Source organism: Ranitomeya imitator, chromosome 5 (assembly GCF_032444005.1).
Source record: "Ranitomeya imitator isolate aRanImi1 chromosome 5, aRanImi1.pri, whole genome shotgun sequence".
Classification (NCBI taxonomy): Eukaryota; Metazoa; Chordata; class Amphibia; order Anura; family Dendrobatidae; genus Ranitomeya; species Ranitomeya imitator.
In genome coordinates, this window is record NC_091286.1 from 585111231 (window position 1) to 585135110 (window position 23880).

Consider the following 23880-nt stretch of genomic DNA (forward strand, 5'->3'; position numbering starts at 1 on the left):
TTTAAAATTATGAAATAAATGTTATGAAAGTAAAAGGCTTTTATTGTGTGGTATTAAAAAAAAACAAAGTAATGTGAGTAATTCTCTATTGGGGGGGCAGGGCATGGTCACCCCCAAAACATGTTCTACTAAGAATACACAGCCGGTCCATTATCTCCTGCAATGTACACACATAATCCTGCGCGTTGAATTGGATTCAGTCTTTATTTACCTAGCGCTACATCTAGATAATGGACCATTGAATTTCCTTACCGAGCACAATGCTGCAGATTTATACAAGCCGCATTCATATACATACATTATCCCCAGTCACCAAATGAAAAATGCATATCTGTATCCGCCGATGAAACACAACCCCTGAAAATATCACGTGCTACACACATCCCGTCACATAGTTTTTGGCAATTTTAATAAAGTACAATTATATATATATTACAACAAAAAAAAGTGAAAAAAAAAAATAACGTCAATGTTATTAACAGCGGGAATTTCTTTTTCTCCTTGTAAGAAGAGAAACTGAGTTTTGGTATAACAGGGGGAGAGAAGACAAAGTATTTTACAAATCTGCTTGGACTCATCGTCGTGAACTACTGGGGCGATATTGTGTATTTCTATCAAGATAATTGACACGTTTTTGGAAATTCTTTGCTTTTACTAGTCGGTAGAGACTACCACACGTAGTGATCCGTTCTACCACACGTAGTGATCCGTTCTATGTGTCTACATCTAGTGGTTTGGTAGTAAGTAAGTGAGTGATATTGTACATGTGTTAGGCAAATAATCTGTTCATTTCAAGGTGGGTTTATAAGGAGCTGGGAATGTGAGCACAAGAGGGCCAGAACGAAGAGACATGGTGGAAAGAAACGTGAAATGAGTCAAACATCTCTGAAGAGAGGGGAAAAAAGACAGGACCAATACAAGAACCAAAGAAAGGCAAACGAGGTCTCCAGGGAAGGAGGGAGAGATCAGGAACAGTGGTGGATCTTGACATTCTCTAGATGTGGTTTCCAAATGTTTGTTTTTCCAGGCTAACCAATAGGAAGCATCTTGGGGCTAAGCACATGGCCTCTGGCAGCTCACCTGTCATGCCCTGCTTATTAACAAGAGCACCCGGCATCAGCAACTTGTGGTTCTTGGGGTTTATCAAGTTTTATGTCAATCACTGTGGTGGAGGTGGTTAAGGAACATGAACAAATCCATTAATGGAAAAAATAAACATCTATGCATGAGATTAGAGTCCAAGAAGTCAAAGGCAGCACACCATTGCAAATGAGTTCAAAAGGTGTTCAAGTTTACGAGCCCATCATGGCGACGTTTCAGCTCATGGAGAGCCTTTCTCAAGCTCTCCATGAGCTGAAACGTCGCCATGATGGGCTATTAATTTTAAACACCTTTTGAACTCATTTGCAATGGTGTGCTGCCTTTGACTTCTTGGACTGTCATTATAAGGTTTGGTACATGCCTGAGGGGCTTTGCACCCAAAATTTGTTTTTTTCTGTGCTGCTCTCACTTTTTGCTATAGTATACATGAGATTAGATATAAGACTGACCAACCGTTACAACGATGCCTCTACCTTGTGCCAGTCATTACACTGGCTACCCATCCACTCCAGAATCCAGTACAAAACTACTACCCTCATCCACAAAGCTCACCATGGCTCAGCACCACCCTACATCTCCTCTCTGGTCTCAGTCTACCACCCTACCCGTGCCCTCCGCTCCGCTAATGACCTCAGGTTAGCATCCTCAATAATCAGAACCTCCCACTCCCGTCTCCAAGACTTTACATGTGCTGCGCCGATTCTTTGGAATGCACTACCTAGGTTAATACGATTAATCCCCAATCCCCACAGTATTAAGCGTACCCTAAAAACTCATTTGTTCAGACTGGCCTACCGCCTCAATGTATTAACCTAACGATCCCTGTGTGGCCTATTTAAAAAAAAAAAAAAAACAATCAGGTTCCTCGCATCATGTTCTCATTCACTTTATGCAGTATTAGCCCTCTGTGTCTGTACTGCTACATACTTAGGCAGATAACTGGTTCATGCAGCTTTACATGAACACCCGAGCCTTACACTATGGCCGGTCCGAATAACTAAAGCAATTGTTACCATCCACCTCTCGTGTCTCCCCTTTTCCCCATAGTTTGTAAGCTTGCGAGCAGGGCTCTCATTCCTCCTGGTATCTGTTTTGAACTGTATTTCTGTTATGCTGTAATGTCTATTGTCTGTACAAGTCCCCTCTATAATTTGTAAAGCGCTGCGGAATATGTTGGCGCTATATAAATAAAAATTATTATTATATGGGATATGTGCACACTGTCGAGCTTTTCTTAGATGACACTGAGCAGAACCTCCGAGTTTTTATTTTGAGGAGTTTTGCATTTTTGATTGCTTTGCGCAGGCGTGTACTATGGAGGACAGAGAATGAACTTCAATCCAATATTGCAGCCAGCATGCAGCCAGCGGGTAAGGAAAGGGTGAATCAAACACCCAAAAACCCCGCCTCCATGGCTGAAGATTGTTCCCTCCAAATTCAGGTGACAGTGTCCCTTTAAGGCGACCTTCTCACAATGAGCTTTAGTTGTGTCTTGTACTTGTGGTTTGTCCTGATGGAGAACTTGTAGAACTTTGAAACATGTTGACTATAAGTCACATAGAAATATCCTTGGTCTCCTGGATTCATTTATCGGTTACCATCGGCCGTGCATTGAACCTCATTGCTCCAATATTGTAAAATATGAAATTTGAACTGCATTACTTCTAAATAAAATATCCATAGAAATATGAAGTAAATGAGCACATAATTGGCCCATTCATGAGAACCCACCAGCCGCGATGCTTTCATCTCTACACTTGCACTGTGCTGCTGTATTCTTTAGGCTGCTGTCACACTATCAGTATTTAGTCAGTATTTTACATCAGTATTTGTAAGACAAAACCAGGAGTGGGTGATAAATCCAGAAGTGGTGCATATGTTTCTATTATACTTTTCCTCTAATTGTTCCACTCCTGGTTTTGGCTTACAAATACTGATGTAAAATACTGACCAAATACTGCTAGTGTGACGGCAGCCTTAGTTTGTATATTATACAGTCATGGCCGCTTGCACCTGTTCACACTTGCCATGTTCTGTTCAGAGGTGCTGGTGAGTTTTTTTTTGTAGCATACCATTGAAGGTTATGGCTGCCTCCTTCTATCACACTAGGCCAATTTTTGATTAGTGCTGAATCCTGCCTGCCCTTAAATTTGTAGGCCTTTAGCCCAGGAGAGGCATGATATTAGGTGAGGGTCCCATCAAAGAAGGTCACCTTGACATGGGTGATGGGCTCTCATGAATTGGCCAATTTATGCGCTAAGTACCTTCATTTTTATAAGTATATCCTAAATAGCAGTTATGCAGATCACATTTTATATAGTCAATGCTTACATACATCTTAGCCTTTACGTGTAATATTTCTAGTAAAGGATACTTCCATCCTTGCTCTTCTCTTCTGTGCACTCCATGCCTGGCAAAGCAGAAGCCACCCTACGAAACAGCTAAAAGAGAAAGGGAACAATACATAGGATATCGCTGGTACAATGTCCTGGAACAGCAAGAAAAAAGGAGATCTAGACACGATGATCCCGGGTTACCTGTTTAACATTGTATCCAGTTTTGGCACTAGTTTCAATAAACATGACATTTAGCTCTTTAGCCCGTTGTTCTCCTTCCTCAATGGTGATCTGCCTGGTGAAACACAGAATATTTCGTGAAAGGGTATGCTGCAACACAAAATGTGGAGATCAGATACTGTCACTAACTAAATGCAACACAAGCCAAATACTAAGAGCTGATACTAGCAGAGTCAGACTGCTGGACCTTATGGTCACCCTACATCTAGGCTGGACTTGTGCTTTTTTATTTTGTTTCTTAAACTTAATAAAGTTCTTTTTTGGATATCAAACGGATGCACATGGCAAGAATAAAAATGAGTAAAGAATAAGTAAATACAGAAAGAAAAATAATGTTTCCAGTGAACACAATAGGATCTCTCATCTATGTGTGAAAACAAGAATACTGATGCATGGCCTCCTGCTATCAAACCGAGAATGACAGTATTTGTTAGGTAGGTAATCACTATCCCTATTGGCATGACTTACATATAACCAACAACTCTGACGGGACAATAAAGCATCAAACCAGACAGATGTGTCTACGTCTTATCCTTATATATCTTATGGGCCTAAGAACAGTTCTGTGTTTGCCAGAAGAGAGGACGAGTTTAGTATTTCAGCTTTCAAGCATACAGATCGTCCTTTTCGTATCCGTACCCATGAAATATCTGTCAGATGAATGTTTCTTCGACATACAGCCATCTCTCCTGAATGCCCCATAAGGTCTAAGCTTTGCCGAGTGATTATGTCTTTTCAACTTGGAGAGAGGACAGAGCCAGGGTCAGACTCCTCTTAGCTCCCCATGAAATCAAAAGAATTGGGCATTCAAATTTCGACTACCGATCATTCTCCCCATGACATCCTCTGTCGCGAGGCACCCATACACATCAGATGGTTGCCCAGTCATCCCCAAATTGGCAGATTCATCAGACAGAGGGTGATCAACTACTGTATGTGAAGGGCTGTTCCACATGTGCCATATCTTAGAGAATTTATCAGGGCACCTTCTGTACCAGGGCTGGGCGATTGGTGCAGGCGTAAGGGGGCCCATTTCCACCTCCAAAGTATGTGAAACTATACATTATGATGGGCTGTTTTACTCCAAAGGACCCATATATTGTTCTTGCACAGGGGCCCTTTTCTGTCTGTGTCCGCCAGTGCTCTGTACATCTACATAACTTTTTTGAACGCAAGATAAAAAATTACTGTAGGAACTGCCAGGGACATCCCGAATTTAGTCACACATTTTTTAGCAGTAGACTTTGTTTCAGCCACACATCCTCAGTGGTAACAGACCAGAGTTCTAGGGATTTTCTAACAAAAGGCAAGATTTGGAGTCCTCTGTGACTGGCATTCCCGTGGTGTCATGAAGGAATTTCAAGGGAGTCTGTGAGCACAGAATGACTGTTCAAAGTGAGTACTGATGCTTAGTGCACCCTTGGCGTGACCAAATATTTAAGTGCACCTTCCCACTTATTTCCCATCTATCTCTGCCCTTCTCTGGCTCTACCATAAAATCCTCATGGAAACCACACAGTAACACATCAAACAGAATTATAGAGTATAGGTGTACATTGCTAATCAACAAGTGTTGTACCCCAAAGGGTGACAAAGGCTCAGTCACCCGAAACGCGCATCGGGGAGAGCACACTGTGATACGTTCCCTGCCATTTGATCAGGTACAACATTTGTTGATGAACAATGTACGGTACATCTATATGCCTACATACATAGGATGCTTGTTTCTACCTTTAATTAGGCCACTTGGGAATGTGCAATAGGTTAAGGGTTATACTATGCTCATTATTAGAGTTTACACATTGCATACCCTTTCCGTTGTTGCGCCCCTTGCTCACGTGTGCATGTTCTGGTTTTTCCTCCCCCCATCTCCATGTACCCTTGTTGTATTGAATAAAGACTTTTAGTATCTTTGAAAAACCATCTTGGGATTTTTGATCATAGTTTTTTTTTCTTTTTTCTTACTATACCTTCTCTGGCTCTGTAACCCCAGAGCTGTCAATCAAATAAGATGGGCATGAAAACAGAGGGAAAACAAGTAGGTAGGAAGGTGGACTTAGATGTAAAAAATGTGTGGTTCCATGCCCCACTCTGAGGTTCATAGAGTCTTGGTGAAACTCCCCACGATATTACCAATTACTAAATCCAAATGATCCAAGAATCCAGATGTTCTCCCCACAAAGGGTAGCTTTATTATATCACAGCATATACAGGGTAAAAAGGCAATGTTTTGGCCACATAGGGCCTTTTTCAAGCCATATAACAAAAAGAACACATGCTTCGACATAATAAAGATAACCTTTTGGAGGAGAACATCCGGTGCTTTGGATCATTTGGATTTAGTAAGGTGCACTTAATAGTTTGACCACACCAAGGGTGCACTGAGCTCCTGTACTTGGTGAGGACAGTCATTCTGTGCTGACAGACTCCCTTGAGCCCAGTAACCTGTAAGTTCCAAGCATACCTATAGTAGATGTATAAAGTACCAGAGATTTTGACACTTAGGGCACAAAAGTAGCTGAAAGGCCTTTTGAAATACACCAATGACAACAAAACAATGATAAAACCATTTTGGAATGTTTTATTTTGTGAACACCCCCTAAGGCCTGCCTTCTGCATTAGATAGGTGTCACCTGAACGCTTGTCTGGCAGACAGCTCTCACCATGTACATGCACAATCAACTCAGGGGAACCTCTGAAGGTGACTTATATCCCCAAGAACACAACTTCTCCTGACTTTACATAGATGTCTGCCGTCAGTAAAAGATGGAAGCCCCCAGACACATCTGATGGCAAGCAGATCCTGCCGAAATCTACGCATTCTGCTGATATGTACATGGCCAGCGTTAGGGTCAGAAGTTACCGTATATTGTATTTTGTCTTCCAAACATCTTTACCACAAGAACCATCTTTAGCACCAACTCTATGTACAAATTTTCCATTATTCAATACTGATCACTGACCTCTATGGATGCCTCTGACACCAGAAGTACGGATGATTGCAGACCTAACACTGTCCTCTTTCTAGTTACTGATATTCTGCAATGAATTTTAAGTGTAAATTTTGTGAAATAACTTGTAGCACTCATGATCCAAGTGTTACCAACTATTAATCAAATCTGAGCCACACTGTAATATTACAACAGTACACACTACTCCCTCTTGTCCTGTGAATTATGCTTTGTGAAAAAATTTAAATGAGGAAAATAAGATTAGAGGTAAATATATTAGATGAGAAACTGCCCTGGGAAGAGAGGGATAAATGATTGCTCTAATTAACCTATAAATGTGAAATGTAATTGTCTGCAATTAATTAAAAGTTCACCAAATTATAACTAAATTGGAAGAACGGAGTCCTTATTAATGGTGTTGCCTAACAGTAGTTATAAAGGTTACAGTGGCTCCTGTAACAGCCGTGGCCCTATACCTGGGGTGGCCTAAAATACACGAGAAGAGACCCAACTGCATTTTATATAATCGTGTTCAATACAGTTCTCTATAATAGATACTTAGTGACGACCTATCACCTTCATACATACTAGGGTATATCACAGTAAGGAGAATGTATACACAAATAAACCAGGAACAAAAGGAAGAATAATGATTGTGAATACAGGAATTATATTATGGGAGAATCACAGTTCATGTGAGCGGCTATCTGCTCAGTCTGCTGTGTTCTAATCAGGGGTGTAATGACCAGACTCATGCAAGAGGGGGCCCACTGATGCTAAATTCACCAGGATGTGCGCCCGAGGCAGCACGTGTAGGTGGAATGGAATGCGGTGCAGAGACCCGCTTGGTCCCTGCATTGCAGTACACGCCGCTGGCCAATCAGAGGCTGGCAGCTGATGTCATCTTGCCAGTGACACTCGGCGCATAGCAGTGACATCATGCATTGCCTGTGGTGCACATTGAAGTCAGCAACTGGCTCCTGAGCTGGCAACAGAAGAGGACACAGCATATTGCGGGAGCAGAGGATGGTAAGTAGAATCATTTGTTTCTTTTTAAAATGTGCTGAAGGAAAATAGAAGAAGACCAGGCTTGGGGACATTATACCAGAATGGGGGCATTGTACCTGAGTGGGGACATTATACCAGGATGGAGACATTATGCAAGGATGGAGGACATTATACCAGCATGGGGGACATTATACCAGGATGGGGGCATTGTACCAGAATGGGGACATTATATCAGAACGAGGACATTATGCAAAGATGGAGGACATTATACTAGCATGGGGACATTATATCAGGATGGGGGCATTATATCAGAATGGGGTACATTATACCAGGATGGGGGTCATTATAATATAATTGGTACATTGTACAAGGATGGGGGATATTATGCCAGGATGAGGGTATTATACCAGGATGGGAACATTAGAACAGAATGGGGACAATATACCAGAATGAGGAAATTATACCAGGATGGGAATATTATACCAGGATGGGGGAAAATATTATAACATGAGGCCCAAGAAGGGGAGGATTTATTACAAGAATGAGAGGACGGGAGGCATTTTGGTATATAATTTGTTAATGAATGTGAATTATATATCAAATATTATATTCATTGCATTTGGCTTTTACATTTTTTTATATAAAATTGTTAGTGATAGGTCATCTTTAGGGGTTTTGTACGAAGGTTAAAAGTTAAGGATTGGGGATAACTTCCTAATCTATGGTTGTCTGACCTTTTGAGACCCCCAGTGATTCCTACAATGGGGATATGGAAGGCTGAAGCAATCAGAAACTTAAGCCCAATTTCTATGAATAGGGATAAACTTTTTGACTTGGTACAATCCCTTTAAAGTCAATGTAAAATAAGAACACAAACTTTTCTTCTAAATATGTTTTTACTTTTGGTGTTATTTTTTTATGCAATATTTTGAGGTGTAGCTTTGCTTTGTAGACTGTGACAGAATGAGCAAAGCCATCTCATTATCATTAACCGGGTGGGATTTCATGACAGCTCTATTTTACTGTACTGTGTGCCACTCCATGCCTCTTCAATTCTTTCTGTGAGAATACGGTTTTCCGTTTCTACCCGGTGACATACAGCTATTGACACCTTTCTGTCCATTAACATCCATTCATTGCGAGGGCATCATGGTAACTCACTAATTAGCACTGTTGTCTTGCAGAACTGGAATCCCAGATTAAAATCAACATGGAGTTTGTAGTTCATGAATTTCCTCTGAGTCCTCTGGCAATCCAAAAATCCTATGATAGGTTGTCTTCCTATGAAATAGGCCATAATGTGTGTGTAAGATAAGCAATAAAATTAGATTGTGGGACTAATTGAGCTTGACAGATGTGTCTTTTTTGAAGGGTACTATGTCATTGGGGACATGGAATTACATGAATGATTCACTAGATTGCTAGGGAACATTTTGGCTAGGGAACATTTTGGCGTTATATTAGCAAAAAAAAAATAATTTGCAGCTGCCATAAAGCATGCACCATGTAATATTATTGCTACGGTAAATGAGTATCCATAAGTGGTGATCACCAGAGGTTGGGTGCTGGACTCCTTTGTACAGGAGCTTGAACCTACCTATCTGGTTCCTAAAATGTTATTTCTTGACCTCGAAATATAAACTTATGAAATGGATAACAGTAAAGCTCCATTCTTCTCAAGGATGTTTGTTCTAGCTCTTACATTAACCCCAAACTGTCGAAGGATCCTTGGAGCTGCTGGACCACACACACGAGAGGCAAAGGTTAAAGAAGAGTCCTCTATTTCTCCAAGACTCTGCTCAGTTTGGTAAGACAATACATCAAGATAATGAGCTCTGTATCCAGTAATACATGTCATACCCTTCTTCCAGGAGGCAACCATTGCGTTCTGTGCAGCCCTGTGAGAACAGGAGCATATGACCTTGGACTGGACAGCAGGGAGCTGCCAAACCTGAGCTATACAGCTAATTTGTTTTCCTGGAAAATCGAAGCCTTTTTTAGGCATCTTGAGATAAACCAGCACCATTCATTTTTCGTGACTGTGTAAACATAAAATGTCACCTCGCTTTGATTTATCAAGTTAGATTGCTTTGTCCATAAGGTATTGGTGAAATCAATGTAATGGATTTTGCTTTGAGTCACGGTCACTTCTCCACAGAGGCATAACCCTGTCATCATTAGGCGGTAAAAGGTGATATGGCTCCTGCATGCCATGTAGAGATCTTCAGCTCAGGTTTTCTACACGTTTTTTCATTTGGAAGCTATTTTATGTGTATAAGTAGCTTAAAGGGGTATTGTCAAGCTGGACATAGGCTAGGGGATAACTTCCTGTCGCTGAGGGTCCGATCGCTGGGACCCCACTGATCCCAAGAACTTGAGTTCTGAAGAGTCCCTTATGAATGGAGGAGAGGAGGTCGATCATGCTCCACACTGCTGCTCCATTCATTATTTGTGGTGTCACTGGACATAAGTGAACATTCCACTCCCATAAGATCGAATGGAGCATCATTTTTTTTCTGAGCCCTTGTTCTTGGGATTGGTGGGGGGGTCACAAAGATCAAGAAGTTATCCCCTATCTCATTCGTATGGGATAACTTTTCTCCTGGAGGTTCAAAATACTAACCTGCCCCCACTATTCTCCATTGCATGCTCTCCTCTATATTCTGACACCCTCTCTTTAGCAACATTATAGGGGTTGTCTAATTTTATTAAAAGTAGGGCTAAAACTGCAAGAAGCAGCCTGTTGTGGTAGTCATCCTCATCGCAACATTTTAGAGTAAAATGTACATGGCTGCAATAAGGGAGCCATGTCAGATTCAAGCAACCTATATTACGGACAGCATGAATTAGCGGTCACATTCTCTTTAACCCCTTTATGATCCATTAAGTATTGTTATTTCATGGTGCATATCTGGGACCTTCTGTACTGTGTAATGGCTGTGTCTGACCATGCAGAGCAGCTCCAGTTCCTGGCTGGCACATACTACATCTCCTGGCCAGGTGAGGAAGTGGATCACCCCCTGACACAGGGCCACGCGTTTCGGTACCGGGCCTCTCTGGTTCGGTTCTGAGGCGGTCACGGTGGCTAGACCCGGTCCACGACCCTGCTAAGGCGCGTCCAATGAAAGTAGTAAAGCAGTCTGTCAGGGGTTCGTGACGCCACCTGTGGTGTTCGGTCAGGGTGACCGACGCTGCTATGGGGTCCACTGGGGTGATGGAATGGCAGATAAATGGTATACCTTCCCACAGGTGAAGTCCCCAGGGCTTCCCAGTAAGGTGGAGGGTGATGGTGAGAGGTACAGATAATAATGAGGACACAAGGTTGCAGTCTCTTTACCTCTTTACTGAAGGCTTCAGGATCCTCAATCCAGAGTACGTTTAACAGGGCTCTCAGAGACCGGCCGGTCCGATGGGCACATCCAGAGTTTCCCTCGCAGATGGAAATCGTTGCCTACCACTAGCGCCTGTGTGTTGTAGTCCTACCCTGCTGAGCATTCGGAATAGTCCTCACAACTGCTGTTCTCGTTCGTTCGTTCTCTACAGCTCTCTCTCGTTCTTTGGTTCCAGATGTTACTAGTTTCTAACGTCCCCCAGGTATGTTATGGCTAGGACGCCACCCGTGTGACGGGAAGGCTTGGAGGTCTTCCGGGACCCTAGAGACGCCCCTCTCCCAATGTTGCCCCCTATGTCTTCGTAGGTGTAGAAAGGTAGACAGCCAACCTATGATTAACTGTCCGGCGGAGTTTGAAGTAAGGCCTGAAGTCAGTTACTCCTACGGTGTTCCGGCCACCGACTACGCGCCTCAGTAAGATGTTGCCTTTCTCTCTCTCGGCACGACTCTTACTGGCTCTCCTTTGTGCTTGATCTCGTTTACACGGTTCCACAATATCCTTCCCTTCGTGTCTCTTTCTTAGGATACTGCCGCAGGGTGTGCAGGCACGGTTCCGTTACGTTCTGTTCTGTTCGCTAGGCACCTGCCAGGTTCCCACGCCTGACAGGGGCCCCCCTGTGTCTTCTCCCTGCAACACCCCCTGCCACGGGATGTTGCCTGGTTCCAACCCAGTCAGCTTCTGACTAACTTCCTCTCCAGCCCCTAGTTTTACCAGTGTGAGGAGTGGCCCAATAAATAAAGCCTTTTTCTCCCCCTAGTGGCCGGAGTGTGAAGTGTAATGTGTTCTGGTGATACCTGGTCAGGAGAACTCCTTAGTGCCATCAGACGTACCGCTACTCCCCTTAGCGGCAGAGTGCCATACTGCAACGACCAGGTCTCTGGGGCGCTGCACTAGCATAAGAATATACAGACAGAACAGCGTGGGATCACAGCTGATTCTTTCTGAGAGGTAAAACATGTCTATAAATAGTAAGGGAAATGTTTCACTTCAAAGAAAAGAGCATGGTCCCATGATATCCTGCCTGTATACTCTCTTTTGCTTCCTCTTCTGCCCAGGAGCTGTGGTATGATCAGACTATGTTCCTGCACGGTCAGACACAGCCCTTACACAGTACACAGCAGGGGCACATTTTTAAGATTATCTCAGCACAGGAACAATTTTTTAAACACATCCAATTGTGGAAATTATTATTATTACAATATCTATTGGTTAAAATGTACTTTGCTAGTAGGGAAACCCCTTTAACTCCTTAATCCCATATGACGTACCATCCCGTCGAGGTGACCTGGGACTTAATCCCCAGTGATGGGATAGTACGTCATATGCAATCGGCCGCGCTCACGGGGGGATCGCGGCCAGGTGTCAGCTGACTATCGCAGCTGACATCCGGCACTATGGGATCGCGTTGCTCCGAGGATCTCCTACCTCCTCCTCCTTGCAGGCCCCAGATCCAATACGGCCACGGGGCTGCTTTCGGGTCCTGCAGGGAGGTGGCTTGCAAGCGCCTGCTCAAAACAAGCGCTTGCAAGCATCCCTGCAGTGCCTGTGTGATCGCTAATAAGACACAGTGCTCTGCAAAGTGTCAGATCAGCGATCTGATCCTATAACATTACATTCACACATGTAAAAAAAAAAATCCTAAATAAAGAAAAAAAAATATATTGTTCCCATAAATACATTTCTTTATCTAAAAAAATAAATAAATAAAACTACACATATTTAGTATCGCCGCGTCCGTAATGACCCGACCTATAAAACTGTCCCACTAGTTAACCCCTTCAGTGATCACCGTAAGAAAAAAAAGCGAGAATAAAAACGCTTTATTATCATACCACCGAACAAAAAGTGGAATAACAAGCGATCAAAAAGACGGATATAAATAACGATGGTACCGCTGAAAACGTCATTCGCCCCGCAAAAAGCAAGACCTCACATGACTCTGTGGACCAAAATATTGAAAAATTTTAGCTCTCAAAATGTGGAGACGCAAAAACTATTTTTTGCATTAAAAAGCGTCTTTTAGTGTGTGACAGCTGCCAATCATAAAAATCCGCTAAAAAACCTGCTATAAAAGTAAATCAAACCCCCCTTCATGGCCCCCTTAGTTAGGGAAAAATAATAAAATAAAAAAGTGTATTTATTTCCATTTTCCCCTTAGGGCTAGGATTAGGGTTGGGGCTGGGGCTAAGGTTAGGGTTGGGGCTAGGGTTAGGGTTGGGGTTAGGGTTGGGGCTAGTTTTACGGTTGGGGCTAGGGTTGGGGCTAGGCTTGGGGCTAGGGTTAGGGCTAAAGCTAGGGTTAGGGTTTGAGCTAGGGATAGGCTTGGGGCTAGGGATAGGGTTGGGGCTAGGTTTAGGGTTGGGGTTAGGGCTACAGTTAGGGTTGGGGCTAAAGTTAAGGATAGGGTTGGGGCTAAAGTTAGGGTTAGAGTTGGGGCTAGGGTTAGGGCTAGGTTTAGGGTTGGGGCTAGGGTTAGGGTTTGGTTTAGGGCTTCAGTTAGGGTTGGGGCTAAAATTAAGGTTAGGATTGGGGCTAAAGTTAGGGTTGGGGCTAGGGTTAAGGCTAGGGTTAGGGTTGGGGCTAGGGTTAGGGTTGAGGCTAGGGTTAGGGTTGGGGCTAGGGTTAGGGCTAGGGTTAGAGTTGGGGCTAGGGTTAGGGCTAGGGTTAGGGATAGGGTTAGGGATGGGGTTAGGGCTACAGTTAGGGTTTGGGCTAAAGTTAGGGTTAGAGTTGGGGTTAAAGTTAGGGTTAGGGTTGGGGCTAACGTTAGGGTTAGGGTTTGGATTACATTTACGGTTGGGATTTAGGGTAAGGGGTGTGTCAGGGTTAGGGGTGTGGTTAAGGCTATGGTTGGGATTAGGCTTAGGGGTGTTTTGGAGTTAGGGGTGTGGTTAGGGTTGGGATTAGGGTTAGGGGTCAGTTGGGGTTAGGGGTGTGGTTGGGGTTAGGGGCATGTTTGGGTTAGGGGTGTGGTTAGGGTTATGGGTAGAGTTGGGATTAGGTTAGGGGTGGTTTGGGTTAGGGTTTCAGTTAGAATTGGGGGCTTCCACTATTTAGGCACATCAAGGGCTCTCCAAATGCGACGTGGTGTCCGATCTCAATTCCAGCCAATTCTGTGTTGAAAAAGTAAAACAGTGCTCCTTCCCTTCCGAGCTCTCCCGTGCGCCCAAACAGGGGTTTACCCTAACATATGGGGTATCAGCGTACTCAGGACAAATTGGACAACAACTTTTGGGGTCCAATTTCTCTTGTTAATCTTGAATTAAAAATTTGCGGTGCTAAAAAACCATTTTTGTGGGAAAAAAATATTTTTTATTTTCACGGCTCTGCGTTATAAACTGTAGTGAAACACTTTGGAGTTGAAAGCTCTCAACACATCTAGATAAGTTTCTTGGGGGGGTCTAGTTTCCAATATGGGGTAAATTGTGGGGGGTTTATACTGTTTGGGTACATCAGGGGCTCTGCAAATGCAACCTGACGCCTGCAGCCCAATCCATCTAAGTCAGCTCCTTCCCTTCCGATCTCTGCCATGAGCCTAAACGGTGGTTCCCCCCCACATATGGGGCATCAGGACAAATTGGACAACAATGTTTGGGGTCTAATTTCTCTTTTTACCCTTGGGACAAAAAAAAATTGGGGGCAAAAAATCATTTTTGTGAAAAAATATGATTTTTTATTTTTACGGCTCTACGTTATAAACTTCTGTGAAGCACTTGGAGAGTCAAAGTGCGCACCACACATCAAGATAAGTTCCTTAGGGGGTCTACTTTCCTAAATGGTGTCACTTGTGGGGGGTTTCAATGTTTAGGCACATCAGGGGCTGTCCAAACGCAACATGGCGTCCAATCTCAATTCCAATCAATTTTGCATTGAAAAGTCAAATGGCGCTCCTTCCCTTCCGAGCTCTGCCATGTGCCCAAACAGTGGTTTACCCCCACATATGGGGTATCAGCATACTCAGGACAAATTGCACAACAATTTTTAGGTCGCATTTCTCCTGTTGCCCTTGCTAAAATAAAACAAATTGGAGCTAAAGTACATTTTTTGTGAAAAAAGTTAAATGTTCGTTTTTTTTAAACATTACAAAAATTCCTGTGAAACACCTGAAGGGTTAATAAACTTCTTGAATGTGGCTTTGAGCACCTTGAGGGGTGCAGTTTTTAGAATGGTGTCACACTTGGCTATTTTCTATCATATAGACCCCGTAAAATGACTTCAAATGTGATGTGGTCCCTAAAAAAAAAGAGTTGTAAAAATGAGATATTGCTGGTCAACTTTTAACCCTTTATAATTCCTTAACAAAAAAAAATTTTGGTTCCAAAATTGTGCTGATGTAAAGCAGACATGTGGGAAATGTTACTTATTAAGTATTTTGTGTGACATATCTATGTGATTTAAGGGCGTAAAAATTCAAAGTTGGAAAATTGCGAACTTTTCGCCAAATTTCCGTTTTTTTTCACAAATGAATGGAGGTAATATCAAAGAAATTTTACCACTATCATGATGTACAATATGTCACGAGAAAACAGAGTCAGAATCATCAGGATCCGTTGAAGTGTTCCAGAGTTATAACCTCATAACGGGACAGTGGTCAGAATTGCAAAAATTGGCCCGGTCATTAACGTGCAAACCACCCTTGGGGGATAAGGGGTTAAGTGACACGATCCAGCTCAGATTTTTATTTGAGTACCCATCGGCCTGCACCCCTTGTTTGTCATGTGATCGCTTCTGTGAAGTCCAACTTTGGCTTAGCATCATAAAAGACTCTAAATTTTACTATATACAGCAATACTGTGGTATTGCTTTATATAGTGCAAGTGATTGCAGGTTTAAATCCCCTAAGATGACTAACAAATAAAGTGAAAAGTTTAAGAAACAAAAGTAAAAATTTGAATCAACCCCCTTTATCCAGTTAACAATAAAGAAATGTAAAAAATATGCATATTTGGTATCACTACATACAGAAAGTCCAATCTTACAAAATTTAAAACTAATTATGCTGATCAGAAAACTCAGTGGAAAAAAGCAAAAAACAACAACAATACAATTATGATTTTTGGGTGCCTCAATAACTTCAAAAAATTCAATAGTGATCAAAACATAGTATGTACCACAAAATGGTATAAATAAAAACCAAGCAACAAAATCGAGATCGGAAGGCACTAGGATTTAGTCCATATAAAATATCTTCTAGCACGTTGGATTTATTTCAGAACGCTAGCCGGCACAATTCAGCCATGGCAATTATCGGAGGTGCATCACATAAAGCTGTGGAGAATTAACACTAGCGTGCACAAAAAACCAACAGCAATAAATAATTTGTTACATTTTAATAGTGCCCACCCCTTCCATACTAAACAAAGCATACCCTATAGCCAAATGGTTCGCTATAGAAAAATAAATAACAACAATGAATTGTTTAATGAACAAATAACGAAATTAAAGTCCGACTTCTTAAAAAGAAACTATCCCCCCGAAATTCTAACAAAAGCAGAGAATAGAGTAAAAAAATTGACCCAACAGAGTCTATTAAAAAATCGTAAGAAATGTACAGATCCTATTAAAGGAAAAAAGGAGAACAACAGAAGGTTTGTCTTCACATTTGCGCATAGTCCTATGGACAAAGAAATTTACGCAGCCATTAATAAAAATTGGCATATATTAAAAAACGATAGGGATCTGGCCCCCACAGTAATATCTCACCCTATTCTCGCATATAAACGCACTAAAAATATAGGAGATCTTCTTGTCAAAAATCGTCTTTCTGTCACTAACAACAGCAACTGGCTAAATAAATCGCAACCGAGAGGAAATTACAAGTGTGGCAATTGTAAATTCTGTTAGATGAATCAATCCATATAGGCTCCATCCATCATACGGTCAAACAATTTATCACTTGTAAATCGCAGTTCGTTGTTTATATTATCATTTGCCCCTGTCAATTCTTTTACATTGGCAAAACCATACGTCCCATGTTCCACCGATTCAGGGAACATTACAATTCTATAATTTCAGGCAAAGGTTGCCCTCGTTTTATTCAACATATTAATGATATGCATAATGCTAACCCTAACGTGTTGCGTTTTGCAGGACTAGAAATAGTCAATAATCCACCTAATGGAGGCGATCGTAACAAGCTGCTATTGCAGCGCGAAGCCAGATGGATTATTAAAACCAATGCACAAGGACCTATAGGATTAAACGATAAACTAGATATGACTATCTTCTTATGAAATTATATTTTGGAATGTAATAATATTATGTCTGAAATGAAATATCTAAATGAATAATGTAAATCTCATCTGATGTGCTTACTAACGCTTTGGAAAAAGGGATATTGTAATTGTTTTTAATACACACCTGTTCACGCTTAGTCACTAAGTCCTTTAAAAAGGATATGACGTCTTGGATTCCCTCACCTGGACCCGTAGAAGCGCGCAAGCGCGAAACGGCCGTCGTCCTTCACCTCCCTCCCGCACCTAACCACTACCAGCCGCTGCTCCATCGTATGTATGTCCACGTATTCCTCTGAATAAAGGACATCTATTTTCAGCAATTTCTGGGTGAGTGCCACTTTCATTCGTTCTTCAGTGAATTTACAATAGTATACAGCTTTATGTGATGCACCTCCGATAATTGCCATGGCTGAATTGTGCCGGCTAGCGTTCTGAAATAAATCCAACGTGCTAGAAGATATTTTATATGGACTAAATCCTAGTGCCTTCCGATCTCGATTTTGTTGCTTGGCATTTAACTATTGACTTTCATTGGAATTGAGCACAGGTATAGCACCTATCTAGGTTCTGATTGAAAATATACGTCCACCTATAATGGACACCAGTCACGAAGAAAACATGGATTCAGACTAAGGCACATCAGTAGAGCAGAGCTTATTAGCTGGTAGAGAGGGTGCGGAGGAGTTCTTTATGGATTGCAACCATAAAGACGAATTATCGTTGATAAGCACCAAGACATTGGAAATGAAAATATACTCTCTGGCAGAGAGAGAAATCAGACTCTATTGGACTATAAAATCCCTGAAGTCTTATGTGGACTGTGGACGGGTTCCAAGAGGTCTCCGTGTCTATAAAGAAATCTCCCAATTTTCTGGAGATGAATCCTTCCAAAAAGCATGGGAAGAAATCCATTTGCAATGTTCACGGAACCTTTTGGCATTAGTCATCACTCAAAATGAAAAAGAATATGAAACTCTGTACAACCAATTAAATGATGCCAAGAAAGAGCTGGGCTCTAGAGTGACAGAGGCGCAGTTTAAAGTATTTCTGAAAAAACTGGATAAAAAACTGATCCTAATCCAGATAGACACTAAACAAAAGAAAAAAGACAAGTTTTTGCGTGACAAAAATGATTTTACTACAGGCCAAATCTTTTCTTGGAACAAAAATAAAAGGAAAAACTATCAAAAAAATTTTCAATTGAGGAAATTTAACAAACGCAAGACACAGAAAGACGGCTGGATAACGGACTCCGATTCTAGCGGTATGGATGAGCCAAGTGAAAACATCAGCGCAGTAACACCGGTCACACAAGTGGAAATCCCTTTAGGAAAAAGATCAGACGAGGCAGACGGAAGAACAAACGGTCAGAAAAAGCGGAAGCAAGTCTCTTGGAGAAAGTAACACCTGAAAAAAACCAGCTGCAGATAATTAATCTATCTCATAGGATTCTCACCACTGAACAAAAAAACGTGTTGTCTTTGGGACTGAATTTTTGTATTCCTGAGGAATTTAGTTTCACAGAATTTAAAATTGATTTATTCAAAGCAACAAGAAAACTACATCTAAAAAATTTTTTTTCACATGATAAAAATACAAAAAGTCCTCACACCTTTGGTCCAACAGAAAGCCCCGCCACAATCGGAAATTTGGGTTTTATAGCATACCCTCCTCTAGATCCAAAGGATATTGAAAATGCACAGCTCTTAGCAAACCTAGATAAAATTAATGCTACACCACAAGATGAAATTGTAGACGATTGCATCACCCCTAACTTCGAACCATTAAAGGGTGGCGTAAAATCAACGTTTATGCCTCCTATATCTCCCGGAAATACCATTGATTTATTCCAGGACTTAGTTCTGAAAGATGTAGAGGCCTTATTATATCCATACCCACGTAAAAATTTAGGACGTGAAGAAGAAAAGGCAATACGGGAGATACAACAATGGAACGATACCATCATAAGGAGAGCAGACAAAGGTGGCAATATTGTTATTTTAGATAAGAAATATTACATCGAGGAGGCCATGTCTCAGCTTAATGATAAGAATACATATACTTTACTTAAAAATAATCCTACGAACAAATACAAGGAAAAACTAAGAACATTATTAAACAAATACGTTACAAAAGGCGTGTTACTAAAAAATAAAGCTGAAAAATTATTACCCGAATTTCCTACTACACCTAATTGGTATAGCTTACCTAAAATACACAAAAATACCACCAGACCTCCCGGGCGCCCGATAATATCGGGGATCGGTTCACTAACAGAACCTCTATCTAAATTCTTAGATTGGCTATTAAAACCCCTTCTACAAAAAATTCCTTCTTTTATAAAAGATTCAGGGGACTTTCTCTCAGTTTTACAAACTTTGGACTGGCAACCGACTTTTTCGTTAGTATCCATCGATATCGTGAGCCTATATACACGGATTCCCCAAGATAAAGGCATTGAAGCTATTCGGACAATTTTACTCAATACCGATAAAGACCAAGACTTTATTGATTTCATTATCGAAAGCCTAGAGTTTGTACTTTCACATAACGCCTTTAAATTCCTCGATAAATGGTTCATTCAACATACAGGTACAGCGATGGGTACGCCCGTCGCATGTGTTTTTGCGAATTTATTTCTCGCGGCTTTTGAGGAAAAATATATAACCGCCTCCACTAATCCGTACCTAAAACATATCCGTACATACCTACGATTCGCCGATGACGTATTCATCGTATGGGACGGTTCAAGAAATGACTTTGACAACTTTGTCTCACATCTGAACACCATAAACACAGAAAATATGCAATTTACCGCATGCTTCGGGGGTGATTCGTTAGACTTTTTAGATGTAAAATTAAACATCAACGAAGGGAGAATTAACACTAGCGTGCACAAAAAACCAACAGCAATAAATAATTTGTTACATTTTAATAGTGCCCACCCCTTCCATACTAAACAAAGCATACCCTATAGCCAAATGGTTCGCTATAGAAAAATAAATAACAACAATGAATTGTTTAATGAACAAATAACGAAATTAAAGTCCGACTTCTTAAAAAGAAACTATCCCCCCGAAATTCTAACAAAAGCAGAGAATAGAGTAAAAAAATTGACGCAACAGAGTCTATTAAAAAATCGTAAGAAATGTACAGATCCTATTAAAGGAAAAAAGGAGAACAACAGAAGGTTTGTCTTCACATTTGCGCATAGTCCTATGGACAAAGAAATTTACGCAGCCATTAATAAAAATTGGCATATATTAAAAAACGATAGGGATCTGGCCCCCACAGTAATATCTCACCCTATTCTCGCATATAAACGCACTAAAAATATAGGAGATCTTCTTGTCAAAAATCGTCTTTCTGTCACTAACAACAGCAACTGGCTAAATAAATCGCAACCGAGAGGAAATTACAAGTGTGGCAATTGTAAATTCTGCCACCTGAGACTGTTAGATGAATCAATCCATATAGGCTCCATCCATCATACGGTCAAACAATTTATCACTTGTAAATCGCAGTTCGTTGTTTATATTATCATTTGCCCCTGTCAATTCTTTTACATTGGCAAAACCATACGTCCCATGTTCCACCGATTCAGGGAACATTACAATTCTATAATTTCAGGCAAAGGTTGCCCTCGTTTTATTCAACATATTAATGATATGCATAATGCTAACCCTAACGTGTTGCGTTTTGCAGGACTAGAAATAGTCAATAATCCACCTAATGGAGGCGATCGTAACAAGCTGCTATTGCAGCGCGAAGCCAGATGGATTATTAAAACCAATGCACAAGGACCTATAGGATTAAACGATAAACTAGATATGACTATCTTCTTATGAAATTATATTTTGGAATGTAATAATATTATGTCTGAAATGAAATATCTAAATGAATAATGTAAATCTCATCTGATGTGCTTACTAACGCTTTGGAAAAAGGGATATTGTAATTGTTTTTAATACACACCTGTTCACGCTTAGTCACTAAGTCCTTTAAAAAGGATATGACGTCTTGGATTCCCTCACCTGGACCCGTAGAAGCGCGCAAGCGCGAAACGGCCGTCGTCCTTCACCTCCCTCCCGCACCCTAACCACTACCAGCCGCTGCTCCATCGTATGTATGTCCACGTATTCCTCTGAATAAAGGACATCTATTTTCAGCAATTTCTGGGTGAGTGCCACTTTCATTCGTTCTTCAGTGAATTTACAATAGTTTAAATAAAAACACGAGCTCGCCATGAAAAAAACACAATATATTAAAATAAATGGTGTCATTAAAAACTACACCTCGTCTTTCAAAAACATGCCCAATTACTGTATGATTATGTCAGTGAAAAAATTACAAAATTATGGCTATTTAAAAAGTAGAGGAAAAAATTATCATTGGTTGCTGAGGGGAGGTGTTAAAGCAGAAAAATATGGTTATTTAGCTATTTAATTACGGAAAGTAGAAGTCTTAGAAAATTCATCCCATAAATACATAACAATTATGACTGTGTTTATTTTGCACTAAGGCTAGTTTCACACTAGCGTTCGGCAGGGCTGCGGATGGCAGCCTTCTTCTTCCGTGAAGCCCCACCCAATGCCGCGCTTCTTCCTTTAGCTCCGCCTATGTCTGCATGTGTCCTGCATACCTTATCTTTAACATTGGGTACGCAGGCCATGCTGATGTATGCGGATGCCTTCGCATTCGACGCAGGTCAGTGCAGCATCAAAACGACGCATGCGGAGGCATCCGCATACATCCGCATGGCCTGCATACCCAATGTTAAAGATAGGGTATGCAGGATGCATGCAGACGTACGCGGAGCTGAAGGAAGAGGCGCGGCAGTGGGCGGGGCTTCACGGAAGAAGAAGGCTGCTATCCGCAGCCCTGCCGAACGCAAGTCTGAAACCAGCCTAAGGCCGGCCTCACACTCAACTTATAAAAATACGGTCCATAATTTACGGCCGTAATACGCAGAAAAGTCCCCAAAATAGTGGTCCATATCTCATCCGTAGGCAGGGTGTGTCAGCGTATTTTGCGCATGGCATCCTCCGTATGTAATCCGTATGGCATCCAAACTGCGAGATTTTCTCGCAGGCTTGCAAAACCGACATACGGACATACAATGGATCCATGTGCTGAAAAACTCATAAAAACATATGTACTGTCTATATATATATATATATATATATATATATATATGTATATATATATATATATATCATATAGCGCTAGATAGCTTAAAAGCTGGTAATGCAATTTCAATTGCCGGCTTTTCCTATCTCCTTCTCAAACCCGACATGATATGAGACATGGTTTACATACAGTAAACCATCTCATATCCCTTTTTTTGCATATTCCACACTACTAATGTTAGTAGTGTGTATGTGCAAAATTTGGGAGCTCTAGCTATTAATTTAAACAGTTAAATCGCGGAAAAAATTGGCGTGGGCTCTCACGCAATTTTCTCCGCCAGAATGGTAAAGCCAGTGACTGAGGGCAGATATTAATAGCCTGGAGAGGGTCCACGGTTATTGCCCCCCCGGCTAAAAACATCTGCCCCCAGCCACCCCAGAAAAGGCACATCTGGAAGATGCGCCTATTCTGGCACTTGGCCACTCTCTTCCCATTCCCGTGTAGCGGTGGGATATGGGGTAATGAAGGGTTAATGTCACCTTGCTATTCTAAGGTGACATTAAGCCAGATTAATAATGGAGAGGCGTCAATTATGACATGTATGCATTATTAATCCAATAGTATGAAATGGTTAAAAAACACACACATACATTATTACAAAGTCTTTTAATGAAATAAATACACAGGTTTTTGTAATATTTTATTATACTGGTAATCCACCTGAAGACCCTCATTCTGTAAAAAAGGTAAAATAAAAAAACAATATCCCATACCTTCCGTCGTTCTGTCACGTCCAACGATGTAAATCCATCTGAAGGGGTTAACTAATTTTACATGCAGAAGCTCTGCTAATGCAGCTGTGCTCCTGACTGTAAAACCCCGGGGAATGAATGGAATGTAGGTCAATGACCTGTAGTTATCTTCAGTTGCGGTGATGCGCCCTCTGCTGGATGTTCTCATATGAACTCGAGCCTGGGAACTTTTCTGAATATTTTCCCATGCTCGAGTTCATATGAGGATGGATCGCCCCCAGACGCAGGGCCACGGGTTCTTGGTACCGGGCCTCTCTGGTTCGGTGCTGAGGCTGTCACGGTGGCTAGGCCCGGTCCGCGACCCTGCTAAGGGGCGTCCAATGAAGGAGGTGATACAGTCTGTCAGGGGTTCGTGACGCCACCTGTGGTGTTCGGTCAGGGTGACCGACGCTGCTGTGGGGTCCGCTGGGGTGATGGAATGGCAGCTGGATGGTATAACTTCCCACAGGTGAAGTGTGTCCCCAGGGCTTCCCAGTAAGGTGGATGGTGATGGTGTGAGGTGCAGGCAATAACGAGGACACAGGTTTGCAGTCTCTTTACCTCTTTACTGAAGACTTCAGGATCCTCAATCCAGAGCACGTTTAACAGGGCTATCAGAGACCGGCCGGTCCGAAGGCACATCCAGAGTTCCCTTTGCAGGTGGAAATCAATGTCTACCCACTAGCGCCTGTGTG

At 41.7% G+C, this 23880-nt stretch overlaps 1 protein-coding gene across 1 annotated transcript in view; it reads right to left on the reverse strand.

Moving 5' to 3' along the window:
• Positions 1-392: 392 nt before the first annotated feature.
• Positions 393-23880, reverse strand: part of RAB6B (RAB6B, member RAS oncogene family) — a 115772-nt gene continuing 92284 nt past the window's right edge. Inside the window, exons 6-8 of the mRNA XM_069727922.1 lie at positions 3639-3732; positions 3476-3542; positions 393-1162 (exon numbers count right to left, since the gene is read on the reverse strand). Of these exons, the coding sequence (XP_069584023.1) occupies positions 1098-1162; positions 3476-3542; positions 3639-3732 (226 nt within the window). The 3' untranslated portion in view covers positions 393-1097. The remainder of the gene's footprint in view (positions 1163-3475; positions 3543-3638; positions 3733-23880) is intronic.